The 14,382-nt window shown below is 36.8% G+C and overlaps 1 protein-coding gene across 4 annotated transcripts in view; it reads left to right on the top strand.

Moving 5' to 3' along the window:
* ARMH3 (armadillo like helical domain containing 3) overlaps nucleotides 1-14,382 on the top strand; it is a 224,625-nt gene that overhangs the window by 103,790 nt on the left and 106,453 nt on the right. For all 4 annotated transcript variants that reach the window (XR_007951113.1, XM_051981286.1, XM_051981285.1 and 1 more), the window contains 2 exons: nucleotides 8,776-8,858; nucleotides 10,406-10,532. Coding sequence is in view for 3 of the 4 variants with exons in the window: in XM_051981286.1 (XP_051837246.1) it covers nucleotides 8,776-8,858; nucleotides 10,406-10,532 (210 nt within the window). In the remaining variant the exon portion in view is untranslated. The remainder of the gene's footprint in view (nucleotides 1-8,775; nucleotides 8,859-10,405; nucleotides 10,533-14,382) is intronic.

Genomic DNA, 14,382 nt, shown 5'->3' with positions numbered 1-14,382 from the left:
GTAATTTTTTTATAGCATTATCCCTTGCACTCACTTCTGTTCCTATTTTTCCCTTCCCTCCCTCCACCCCCTTCCCCAGATGGCAAGCAGTCCTTTACATGTTAAATAGCTTACAGTATATCCTAGATACAATATATGTGTGTAGAACTGAACAGTTTTCTTGTTGCACAGGGAGAATTGGATTCAGAAGGCATAAATAACCCGGGAAGAAAAACAAAAATGCAAGCAGTTTATATTCATTTCCCAGTGTTCTTTCTTTGGGTGTAGCTGCTTCTGTCCATCCTTGATCAATTGAAACTGAATTAGCTCTCTTTATCGAAGAGATCCACTTCCATCAGAATACATCCTCAAACAGTATCGTTGTTGAGGTATATAATGATCTCCTGGTCCTGCTCATTTCACTTAGCATCAGTTCGTGTAAGTCTCGCCAGTCTTCTCTGTATTCATCCTGCTGGTCATTCCTTACAGAACAATAATATTCCATAACGTTCATATACCACAATTTACTCAACCATCCTCCAATTGATGGGCATCCATTCATTTTCCAGCTTCTAGTCACTACAAACAGGGCTGCCACAAACATTTTGGCACATACAGGTCCCTTTCCCTTCTTTGGGGTATAAGCCCAGTAGAAACACTGCTGGAACAAAGGGTATGCACAGTTTGATAACTTTTTGAGCATAGTTCCAAATTGCTCTCCAGAATGGTTGGATGTGTTCACAATTCCACCAACAATGTATCAGAGTCTCTGTTTTCCCACATCCCCTCCAACATTCTGCATTATCTTTCCCTGACATTCTAGCCAATATGACAAGTGTGTAGTGGTATCTCAGAGTTGTCTTAATTTGCATTTCTCTGATTAATAATGATTTGGAGCATATTTTCATATGTCTATAAATAGTTTCAATTTCTTCGTCTGAGAATTGTCTATTCATATCCTTTGACCATTTATCAATTGGAGAATGGCTTGATTTCTTATAAATTAGAGTCAATTCTCTATATATTTTGGAAATGAGGCCTTTATCAGAACCTTTGATTATAAAAATGTTTTCCCAGTTTATTGTTTCCCTTCTAATCTTGTCTGCATTTGGTTTTTTTGTACAAAAACTTTTCAATTTGATATAATCAAAATTTTCTATTTTGTGGTCAATAGTGATCTCTAGTTCTTCTTTGGTCATAAATTCCTCCCTCTTCCACAGGTCTGTGCTCTTCCACTATCCTATGCTCTTCCAATTTATTTATAATCTTATTCTTTATGCCTAGGTCATGAACCCATTTTGACCTTATCTTGGTGTACGGTGTTAAGTGTGGGTCAATGCCTAGTTTCTGCCATACTAATTTCCAATTTTCCCAGCAATTTTTGTCAAATAATGCATTCTTATCCCCAAAACTGGGATCTTTGGGTTTGTCAAACACTATATTATTAAAGTTATTGGCTGTTTTGTCCTTTGAACCTAACCTATTCCATTGATCAACTAGTCTATTTCTTAGCCAATACCAGATGGTTTTAGTAACTGCTGCTTTATAATATAATTTTAGATCTGTTACAGCTAGGCCACTTTCATTTGATTTTTTTTTTTTCATTAATTCCCTTGAAATTCTTGACCTTTTGTTTTTCCATATGAACTTTGTTGTTATTTTTTTTAGGTCATCCAAGTAGTTTTTTGGGAGTCTGATTGGTATAGCGCTAAATAAATAGATTAGTTTAAGTAGTATTGTCATCTTTATTATATTTGCTCACCCATCCAAGAACATTTAACATTTTTCCAGTTGGTTAGATCAGACTTAATTTGTGTGGAAAGTGTTTTGTAGTTTTGCTCATAAAGTTTCTGATTTTCCCTTGGCAGATAGATTCCTATATATTTTATACAATCAGTAGTTAATTTAAATGGAATTTCTCTTTGTAACTCTAACTGTTGGGTTTTGTTAGTGATATATAAGAATACTGATGACTTATGTGGGTTTATTTTGTATCCTGCAACTTTGCTAAAGATGTGGATTGTTTCTAATAACTTTTTAGTAGAGTCTCTGGGGTTCTCTAAGTATGCCATCATATCATCACCAAAGAGTGATAATTTGGTTTCCTCATTGCCTATTCTTATTCCTTTAATCTCTTTCTCAACTCTTATTGCCAAAGCTAGCATTTCTAATACAATATTAAATAGTAACGGTGATAGTGGGCAACCTTGTTTCATTCCTGATCTTATTGGGAATAGTTGCAGTTTGTCCCCATTACATATGATGCTTACTACTGGTTTTAAATAGATGCTTCTGATTATTTTAAGGAAAAGTCCATTTATTCCTATACTCTCAAGAGTTTTTAATAGGAATGGTTGTTGGATTTTATCAAATGCTTTTTCTGCATCTATTGAGATGATCATATGGTTTTTGTTAATTTGATTATTAATATGGGAACTTGGCTCTTTTCAACCATGAGGTGATTCAGGACAATTTCAATAGACTTGTGAGAGAGAGAGCATCTGCATCCAGAAAGATTATGAGGACTGAATGTGGATCACAATATAGTGTTTTCACCTCTTTTGTTGTTTTTGTTTGCTTGCTTATTGTTGTTGTTCTCATTTTTTCTTTTTTTATCTGATTTTTTCTGTGCAGCATGATAAATGTGGAACTATGTTCGGAAGAATTGTACATGTTTAATTCATATTGGATTACTTGCTGTCTAGGGAAGAGGGGTGAGGAAAAAATTTGGAACACAAGCTTTTGCAAGGGCAAATGTTAGAAACTATCTTTTTATGTATTTTGAATATAAAAAGCTATTATTTTAAAAAAAATAAAATAAAATGGCTCTGTGAGCTAGATTGCTCCATTTTATAGAAGAGTAAACAGATCCAGGTTATTTGCTAAAAGTTACAGAGCTAGTAAATCATTGATTTAATACTCAAACTCAGGACTTTTGATTCCAACTCCAGTATTTTTTTTCACAATACCACATTATCTTTAGCATACTATAACGGAATATAGAATTATCAAGAGGTATTAAAAAAAAAAAACCCGATTAGAATTTGTTCTGAAACTGCAACATCTTTTTAAAATGATAGCATTGTAACATGGCTTCTTCTGTGTTTTTTGCATTCTGAACTTCATTATCTATTGTTTGTCAGCAGTCTGTGTTATTAAAGGCTATTTAATGTTCCCATGGATAGATTTGTAGCTCCAGGCAAGAGATAACTAAGATTGGAGTTAGACTACTAGTGTAAAGTGGCTAGATGAAAACACTCTCTGCTAAGAAAACTGAGGACAAAAGACAGCTTTGAATTGGAATTCCTAATCTGGAATTGAACTATTTATTCCTTAAGTGATAGAGTCACAGAAATATTTTTTGGTTTTCTTCTCTTTAAGGGTCCAGCTACTTTAGTATTTCCACCCCTATTTTCTATTAGGATTGGAGATTGAGGAATCAATGAAGAGTGAGTCATCCTTCATGCACGCATTCATATGATTGAATAGGCCATCCCTATAACTGGAACTGATTTCTTATCTCTTCAGTTGAAATGCTTCGACCTAATTTAGGTTCTATTGTTTCCTTATGAAGACTTCTATTTATTCTCTCAGTGGGAATTGTTCTTTATGTCCTCCTGTTTTTAAAAAAGGTTTGTTTTCATTATTATATATTTGTAAAACATCAACAGTTATGAACATTTTTCTCTACATCATTTAGCTTGGCTTTTAAACATATAAACTTTTTTTCCTTAATTTTTTTTTTTTTTTTGCTTAATAGTATTTTATTTTTCCAGTTATATATAAAGATAGTTTTCAACATTCATTTTTGTAAGATTTTTAGTTCTTTTTTTTTTTTTCCTTCCCACTCTTTGTTTTCTCCCTAAGACAACAATCTGATTTAGGCTATATACAATCATTTTAATCATAAAATATAAGTATTTCAAATTTAATATGGTAGTCCAAACATTATCCTGCTTATCTATGCTATTTTCTAATTTTCTGCTTTTTAAAAAAATATTTATTAATATTTATTTGTTTTTCATCAATCAGTAAACATTATTTCCTCCCCCCCCCCCTTTTTAAAGTGGCACTGAAAATCCCTCCAAATTCTTAATTCTTTATCTCTCCCAACTCATCCCATTTTATCCAGATATTAATTAGGTCTGAAAACATGTATCTCATTCTTCACCCCTAGCTGATCCATCACTTTTCTGCCAAGAATCAGGAAACATAATTTATTACCAATCTTTTGAAGTCTTTAAAACTTCTTAAAATTCTTTATTTCACAATTTTTTTTCTTTTACCATGTTGTATTCATTGTATAAATTATTCTCCAGACTTCATCAATTTCTACACATCTCAGGTTTCTCTGAAATCCATTCCACTTGTCATTTCTTTTGACACAATAATATTCCTTTACATTTATATAAAATGATTTAATCAGCCATTTTCTAATTGTAAATCTTTATTACAGTAAAAGATACTTTTGTACATATGAATCCTTTATTTTTCTTTGATCTCTTTTAAATTCTTACAAGCCTAATAATGTTATCTCTGCATCATAGAACTCAGTTTAGTGACTTTTTGAGTATAGAACCAAATTGCTTTTCAGAATGATGGGATTGCTTTATCAATAACGCATTAGTGTGCCTTATCCATATTTGAAAAAGATATCTTTTCCTCTGTTTTTTAAATTTGTTTATAATGTAACCTTTTATACTTAGATTTACAATCCATTTGGAACTTATTGTGTGGTATGTTATATAAGAAACTGAGGTAAACCAAATTTTAACCTGACTTCTTTCCAACTTTCCCAGCACTTTGGTCCAAAAATGAGTCTTTTTTTTTTTTTTACCCTAGTTAGAATCCTTGAATTTGTCAAACTGCTGCATCTTAGAAAACTAACTTGTTTTGTTAATCAACCAGAATCAAATAATTTTAATGGATCCTGCTTTGTAATATAGCTTGATATCTGATACTTCTAGGGCATCTATCATATTTCTTATTTACTTTTTACCTAGCTTCCATCACAATGTCCTTATATTATACTGTTTTGCCTTGCATCTTATCCCTTCACCAAAGTTCTGCAAGTTCTTTTAGGACAGGAACTATGTACTTTTTCACCTTTGCATCTTCAGATCTTTGAATATAGTAGTTATTTAAGTGTATATTGAATTGAATAGTGATTCTCCAAGTTGCTGAACTGTTGTTCAGGTTTTTAAATCATTGAAAGTAGAATCATTGAGATAACCACAGTATGAAGGAAGAAGATGTGTGTTTCCTCATACAAGAAGCCAGCAGTGGCTGGTTCAGGGATTTGCTTTTCTGGGTTTCATTATCTTAGGAGGTTCTAGGATCGGTATGAAAGAACAAAGGAAATTACAATTTATATAGTTCCTGCCATATGGCAGGAACCCATACTGAGCACTTTACAAAAATTGTCTCATTTGATTCTACAAAATCCCTAAAAGATAGTTGCTATTGTCCCCACTATATAGTTAAGGAAACTTCTCAGAGTCACACAACAATTAAGTGTTTAAGGATGGATTTGAACTCAGATCTTGATGATTGCAAGCTCAGTGCTTTATCTATCATACTGTATGTAATATCAGAGAAACTGAGGCAGGATAGAGATTAGAAAGGTTTTAATATTTTATTAATTGGAGAGTATAATTGATTGGACAGGACCCTCATCTTAAAGTATCCAGTGGTGAATGTGAGTTCTCAATGACATATATAGCCACTTGACTCAGCTACAGGGGTAGACCAAGGCAAGGGCGGAGTCAGAACATTGAGAGTAGGAAGTTTCAGGATCATAAATTGGGTTCTAGCAGGATGGGAGGAAACTGGAAGCCAGAGTCAGGATGTCTGAATAAACAGAAGTAAAGATGTCAATGAGGTATCCGGGATAATCTTATCTTTTGGAATATTTTAGAGGGGTAATGTCATAAATTCTTGAGGGCAGAAGGAGTTAGGAATCAGGAAGTTCTATCTCCCCCTTTTCTTGAGCCTCACATTGACAATTTATAACCTTAGAGCAAATGGTCCTCAGTCTTAATGAACCAGAAGGGGACTTTTACAACTAAGGGGATTGAGGCAGAACAGTTAAGGAAACTGAGATAGAACGATTCAGGGAAACTGAGGTAGAACAGTTCAAAGAGACTCTGGCATCACAATACCACCAGGCAGATTCTGCCTGAATGACCTTATGGCTCCCATAAGCTTCTCCCTGATCTGCTTCTCTAGCCTTTCAGGATTTGACTTTTTTTTTGTTGTTGTTGTTGTTGTAAGGTGTTTAGTTCCCTTGGTGTTTGTGGAAGCCCAGATCTGTACTGCTTCATGGCCTGGGCCAGCATTGCTCCCTCCTTTCTTTCTTCCCCATTCCCCATTTTGTCATCACAGACTCTGAAATCCCAGAGAACATGACTAGCTTTGCTCCAACTCAGTAGCAATAAATCATTTCCCTTGCCTTCCTCCTCCCCCTCCCTTTTTCACTTTTTTTCAGGTTTCCTGGTCCTTATTTACCAGATTGCCAATGTGGAGCCTGCATCCCTGCACTGTATGTGATTAGGATAAGAGTTCTTATTGAAAGGTTGTATGAGAAACCTGTGTATTCATCTATTTCATTCTCTGGCATTCCTACATACATTGCTCATCCCCTTTTTCTTCTCCCCCCTTGTGAGTTCCTTGAGTCCACATACCAGGTGACTTTTAATCATTGCCAAAATTTGTGTTGAGTTTAAGGACAGAAAGAAAGTTCCTTAACAAACCTGGCTAGAAGGTAGTTTAAAGAAGGAGGTTTGAAGTTGGGTATTTTTTTTCATCAAATATCTCCTTCCTGTCTCTTCCCTATTTGCTCCCCTCTACCCCCATCTCTCCAATTGCTCCTAACAGTAGTGTCCTAGTGATCCTAGGCATGTTTTCATGGGATTTTCTGTCAGCCACTTTCACAACTGATTCAATGTAATGAGCCAGCAACTCAAAGAATACCTTCTGGTCATAGTGATGCAATATAGCTTCTAGGGGAGACAGCAGTGATTTTGAAGTCCCTTGACTTTGGAGTGCTATTGTACTAATAATCTGTCTGTCAGTGATTGTAAAATCTTCTGGCCTTACAATAGTCCTATAAATATTATTGACTGACAGATTATCTGTTGGTCAGTGATAACCAAGTTCCTGAGGATAGTGAATAAGAGTACCCCTCAAACCTACCTGAAAGCCATAAAATTAGCAAATAAGTAACATGAAACTCTGATCCAACTCTGTCTTATAAATCTGTCTCCTTTCTCTTGGTTCCCTGCTAACCTCTCCTGGAGCTTAGCCCGCTTCAATTGACATTACAATTCCAGTAAACTTTGCCCCTTGACTAGGAAATGGGATTAAGCCTGCAAATTCTTTTGAGATACCTCACAACATTGGTTTGTGACCCCAAACTTTTGGGGTCTCCTTACCAACCTCAACAATAGGGGGGCCCAGAAGGCATCTGGAGATTGAAAGTTCTGGTGAGTGGATTCAGGAGAGGTCTTTTTACCTCCTTCAACCATGTTAGCCTTCTTTTTCTGTAGGGAGGGGGCACAAGGAACAGAAACAGTTTGTGTAGAGCCAGTCTTCTATGGTCTTCTCTCTTCCATTCTCTAACTACATCTAGGGCTTAGTCAAAATAGTAGGAACCAGGCGTCCAGGAGGCTTACACCTACTCATCACTGTATCACTCTGTTATTTCATGCCAAAACCCACACTTTTGTTTTCCTAAAGCTTTCAAATCAAGAGTAAGGTAGATGTGGTATCTTTTTTAGCAAGTGGCTCTAAAGCTGACTTTTACAGAAAAGGGAGGTTGAGCCTGTTACCTTCCCAGGAACAGTGAGAAAGGAAAGGGAGGAGAAATTGGGGTGAGAAGACAAAAGAGCTAAACTTATGGTTGCCTGCATCTGCTGAATCCCTTGCAGCTTGCCTTCAAAGCGGGGAGTAGGGTACAGGGAAACTATTCCAGATGGGCTTGGAGCGATTTCTTTTCAGAGACAGATGTCCTGGGTGAGAGAGGACAAGATAGCTATTGAGGATTTCTTTTATGTTTAAGATTTATTTGCCAAATGCCTTTAAAGTTGCCCTTAGAGCCTGGGGCCATACATTCAATTTCTTTACTGGGATTGTTTGTATTTAGCAATCCCTCTCTTTGTTTGCTTGGTAGAGAAAAAGACATGACTATGACCAGGAGGGATATTAAGGTAATATTTGAAGTTTAATCTAGATAAGATTTATCCTTATTTGTAGCATTCCTCTTTCTCAGAGTACTGCTTTCCAGTTGCTGATTGTCCTATTCCTTGAACAGCTGGTGACCAGTAAAATCTGTAGAAGTTGTTCTTATAAGCAGTGATGTTGGAAACAGAGAACATGGCTGAATCTTGGAGTAGCTTGAGATGCTAGCAGGCAGAAAAAAAAATACCACCTCGTTTTGACTTGTAAATTGAGCAAATTTGATGGGGAAATCACCAAGTGGGAGTAAATTTGGAACACTAAGATGTCAGTTTTGTAGTCAATTTTCTAAGTTTAATTGCTGTTTAAGAAGCAGCAAAAAGAAGTTGATTTTTAAAAAGAATCTTCTACGGCAACTCAGCAGACATATGCTAGGGAGGGTCAGTGATTTCTGTGAAATATTTTATCTGCTGCCTGCCTTAAAAGTCCTTAGCAGCCCAAAGGCTCACAAGGGCTCAGCTTATTCCTTATCTGGAATTTTGTAGCTAGTTGGCTTTCAATTAATTTTATTGGTTGTATTTAAGTAGCTGTTGAAAAGATTTTCTGTTTTTATTCCTTTAGCTTTGATCAACTTGCTGAAGTTCCTTATGTCCAATGAAACTGTGCTCTTGGCCAAACACAACATTTTCACATTGGCTCTTATGGTGAGTAATGAAAAAACCTATCCTTTTCTACATCCTCTTTCCTTTCAGCTTTCTTCCCCATAATCAAGAGGACATAGTTTGGGTCAGTCACTAGAATCTTGAGGACTAAGCCACAAGGGATATCTCTGCATTTTGTTTTCCTGTTAAATGATCTCCTAGCCAGTGGATTGACCAATAGGGTGTTTGCTCCTATTTGTGACCAATTGACATTTTCATAGTATTTCTTAGAACCCTTTCTGACTGATTAGAGGGGAAGTTCTCTCCCTCTAATGAACCTCTCAGGTATATCTTTTCAAAGGTTCATGCCTTATACTTGTGAGTAGGATTGTTGATTATTTTCTTCTTTTTTTCTCCAATATTTTGTTTTACTTTTTGCATTCTTCTAAAAAATTTTGAGTTCCAAATTCTCTTCCTCCAACATACTTTTTCCCCATCCACTGAGAAGGCAAGCAGTGTGATATCAATTATACATGTAAAATCATGCAGAACATATTTCCATATTAGACATGTTTCAAAAAAGGCAAGAAAAATAAGATGGAGAAATTATACTTCCATTTGCACTTAGAGTTCATCAGATATTTCTGGAGGTGGATAGGATTCTTTTTCATCATGAGTCCTCTGGAATTATCTTAGATCACTGTATAGATCAGAGTAACTAAATCTTTCACATTTGATCATCATTATAGTATTACTACTGTTAAAGTACAAAAGAAACCCCAAAAAGTTGGGGTTGCAGACCAGTGTCTTGAGGTGTCTCAAAAGAATTTGCAGGCCTGAACTCATCTCCAAGTCAAGGGGCAAAGTTTATTATAATTGTAATGTCAATTGAAGTAGGCTAAGTTCCAAAAGGATTTAGCAAAGAACCAGGAATAAAAAGGTAAATTTATAGGACAAAATTAGAGAGGCCAGAGCTTTATGTTACTTTTCTGCTAATTTTAAGGCTTACAGGTAGGTTTGAAGAGTAGTCTGTTCACTACTATCTCGGGAACTTGTTTATCACTGACCAACAGATTGTCTGATAGTCAGCAATGTTTGTAGGACTATACTATAGTATTTCTAAGGCCAGGAGACTTTAGGATCCTTGACAGTTTGTTAGAACAATATCATTCTAAGGTCAGGGGACCTCAGGATTACTGCCATATTTCTCCTGGAAACTGTATCTCATCATTACTCTTATTATATACTGTGGTCTCCTGGTTCTGTTCACTTCACTTTGCATCAGTTCATATAGATCTTTTCATATTTTTCTGAAACCATCCCCCTAATCATTTCTCATGGCACTATAGTTTTTCATCATAGTCATATGCCACAACTTGTTTAACCATTCCCCTGTTAATGGGCATCCTTTCAATTTCTACTTCTTTGTCACTACAAAAAAGAGTTGCCATAAATATTTTTGTATGTTTGGATCTTTTGCCTTTTGCTTTGTCTTTGGAGTACAAACCTAGTAGAGATGTTTCTAGATCAAAGGATATGCACAATTTAGTAGCGCTTAGGTCATACTCCCAAATTATTCTCCTTAATGGTTGGCATTGATTCTTTTCTAGGTTGTGAACTTATTTAACATGTTTATTACTTATGGAGACACATTCCTGCCCACTCCCAGCAGTTATGATGAACTGTACTATGAGATTATCCGGATGCACCAGAGCTTTGACAATCTCTATTCAATGGGTGAGTTGCCTTTTCTGTTTTCTCATCACCTTAACCTTCAATACCCTCTTCTTCACCAGAATCTCCCCTATTATCATGTAGGAGGCACTGAATGTAATAGAAACTTATATTGTCTGTTCCTGGGCAGAGCATCGCAGGGGTCCTCAAACTACGGCCCATGGGCCAGATGTGATAGCTGAGGACATTTATCCCCCTCACCCAGGGCTATGAAGTTTCTTTATTTAAAGGCCCACAAAACAAAAGTTTTTGTTTTTACTATAGTCCGGCTCTCTAACAGCCTGAGGGACAGTGAACTAGCCTCTTATTTAAAAAGTTGGAGGACCCCTGCTAGTCTCCTCCCTTGTTACCTGTGGCAAGCAGAGAAAACTTTAAAATCATTTTTCTGCCTTCAATTATTGATGTTTCATGTTAGTATAGATTTCTTAAGGCCCTCAATGTCCTTCTCTTTGAGAATATAAAAGAAACTAGAGAGGACCATGAATTTAGAGGCCTGATTTAATAAAATACCTGGAAACAACCTCGTATTCTAGAAAGGAGTATAGGAGTAGCAGTGTCTTAAGAGACTTTAATTCTAGCTCCAGCTCTGTTGCTAGTTTGCTATGTAGTCCTGCACAAGTCATTTGATCCCTGGGCTTCAGTTACTTCCTTTATGATGAAGTAAGATTTGTTTTATGATCTTTAAGGTCTTTTCCAGCTCTGACATTCTGGGATTCTTTGGAGAGGAGGTGAGAGGTAGAAATTAATTGTGGGTAGCAGAGATATTTTTAATTCTATAATGATTGTATTCTAGGGAGAATTATGTAGTCTCAGTAGTTTTGACAAGAGTATTAGATTTCAGAAAGCATTGTGTGGTCCTAGGAATTATCTGAATTAATTCACAAAGACAGAAGAGGACTGGAGAGCATTTTTACTTATAAATTTTTTTAAAATTTTATTTAATAATAACTTTATATTGACAGAATCCATACCAGGGTAATTTTTTTACAACATTATCCCTTGCACTCGTTTCTGTTCCGATTTTTCCCCTCCCTCCCTCCACCCCCTCCCCTAGATGGCAAGCAGTCCTATATATGTTAGATATGTTGCAGTATATCCTAGATACAATATATGTTTGCAGAACCGAACAGTTCTCTTGTTGCACAGGGAGAATTGGATTCAGAAGTTTACTTATAAATTTATTTCAGATCAATTCATTAGTAGATTTACCTTAAAATCAAAAGGACTGAACATTGTCACTTGGATTTAGACTGTGTGTTGGGTGAAGAACCTAGTGAACAAGCTAAATGCTAGTTTATATTCTTCAGAGGCCCAAACCTTGGACCTTATAGAGAGGTAAGGAGCCAAGCCTCAGAGAGCCTTGGAGAGTCCTTTTCTTCCTTTCTCTGATGAGACTTCATGTGGAAAACCTACCTTCTATCTAGCATTCCTGTACGTGGGAAAAAAAATAGATGGAAACTGGAGCAAGTCCCAGGAGAATGAGGAGGAGAGACTAATAGAAGAATTGACTTGTGAAAAAAGCTTTTAAAGGAACTACGTAAGACTGGCAAAAGAGTGCTTAAAGAGTGAGGAAAGGAAATGAGAACTGGTATGCATGTTATAGTGTAAGCTTCTAGAGCACAGTGATTGTTTTACCCTTTGCATTTATAGTATCAGTACTTAGTATAGCGCTTGATTGTTTTACCCTTTGCATTTATAGTATCAGTACTTAGTATAGCGCTTGGCACGAAGTAAATAGATTCTTGTTTTTGGTTGCTGGGCATTGTACTAGAGACATAAGGCAGATGGCAGGAGGAAACTAGGGACCCACAAAAATGGTGTGTAGCCTAAAAGCTACTGGGAGGTGGAGGGGAAAGATCTTAGGTTCAAGATCTTCCCTGTAGGATGGGATCAAACACTGAACTAAAAGCCTTAGAAATAATATTTATTCTTAGTAACAACTGAAAGTTTACAGGATGCTTGATGAGGGTTAGCTTTAGGGAACCAAAATGAATTAGGATTTCTAGTGGTCAAGGAGTTAAATGATAAGGTCTAGTGGCAGGTTCGGGGTTCAAGGAACCAAATGGAGAGATTTGGCTCCTCTTTACCCCCTTGGGAGTTGGTACAAGCGTAGGGAGTTTTGGGGACTCCCTTCTGGAGGTGCAAAGATTCTCTGTAAAGGAATTTACAGACCCAAAAACCTAGATTGATAAAAGAGGTTTATTATGGATATTGGAAGTAAGGTTAGAAATCCTGACAGAGAGGCGTAGTCTGGTTAGGGAAATAGGTGAGAATAAAGAGAGGATGGCACTGGAAACAGTATTTCAGTGGACAGAGGCCCTTGGCGGACCAAGCATAGGGCTGGCATGTTTGGAACCTCTGCAAAGAGAAGGTTTTAGTTTGGCTCTTTTATAATAGGAGGCTTTGGCTACAAGCTGAAGGGGGCTCGTGGGTGGAGACCCAAGTTGGCTCCTCAGTGGGTTTCAGCCTGAGCTGGAATTTGAATTGAATTCAATGAGTTTCAGGACTGAGCCAACCCCACCCAGATAACAAAGATGAAACTGTTTGTCCTTTGGGGTGGGGTCCCTCACTGAGGCAGAGTTGAAGGAGGTTTTCTCCTTTAAGGATTTTCAGAGTTTCGGGGTCCACTCTTCATACTGAGAAGAAACTTTATGGATAATTAATAAAAGACTAGAATCCTGTAGGAGATGACATAGTTGTCCATCCAATAGATTTCTCTTGTAACAGACACATCTCTCTAACAAATGTAATTGACACCTGCCCAGACTCCTAGCTCTTTCATATTATAATTACAGACTTAGGTATAGTTTGCATATATTGACATTGACGTAGTCTTTCATAAAAGAAACAAAGCTTCAGCAGGACAGAATTGTCCTCAAGAGTGTTTGACCTGCAAAGAAATGCAGTTATTTTTCAACAAGCCAGGCAAAGGGCGGGGTGGGGAGGGAAGATGGACCTTTGAAAAGAAATCTGCCTGCCTATCTAACCAAGGCATTCATCCAGCATCAGAAAAGCTAATTGCTGTTGCTGCCTGCACAAAAGAAAAGTAGCTAACTTGAAGACTCTCAGATCTGCCAAAAGAAAGAAATGAAGGGTGAGTATCCTGTGATACCCTGATGAGTAAACTGGAGAAGGAAAGAATGCCATCAAAAAATATACTGCAGAATGAAGAGCAAAAACTGAATGGCAGCAACACACTCAGATCTCCAGGGTTCTCCAAGGATATCTCTGGAAGCACCACCCTTCTTCTTCATTGCCTCATGAATCCCATGGGGCATCTTCTTTTTTCCCCATCTTATATTGTGATGGGAGGACACATTAGGACTTAGAGGCAGGAAGTATGATTAGTTTCTGGGGTTGCAAAGTTGCAAAGACCTTTGCTAGAATGTAAGGTTACCCACCAAATGATTTTTAGTGTTATTGTAGTTGACCTGTATATTTCTAATTATTCTTCCTTTCAAACCCAGGGAAAGGACTTGAAAGCCAGTAAGTTCTCATTTATATCATATATATCCCTTGTGCCAGTTCTTATAGATGGGACATTATTAGAAATATGGTACAAACCAACTTAGATCAGATACAGCCAGATTTTCACCATGCCATTAGGGAATTTTGATTTCAGAGGTTGTGGGGTTTTAAGATTTGCAACCACCTGGCATCAGTAGAAGAACATTGGCATTAAAAAGCTGGGATTTTGTGTTGGAGAGCAGCTTCTTTCCAACTGCACACAATCTGGACAATAAGCATTTTTTCTTCATTTTATTTTTCCTTAATGGATTATTAGGAAAAAATAATTAGAGAAATTTCAGATGCCTCTGTTTATTCCTTCTGACCAAAGAAGGCTTTGACAGAA

This window comes from Antechinus flavipes, chromosome 2 (assembly GCF_016432865.1).
Source record: "Antechinus flavipes isolate AdamAnt ecotype Samford, QLD, Australia chromosome 2, AdamAnt_v2, whole genome shotgun sequence".
NCBI classification, from domain to species: Eukaryota; Metazoa; Chordata; class Mammalia; order Dasyuromorphia; family Dasyuridae; genus Antechinus; species Antechinus flavipes.
This window is presented reverse-complemented; position numbering and strand designations above follow the sequence as displayed.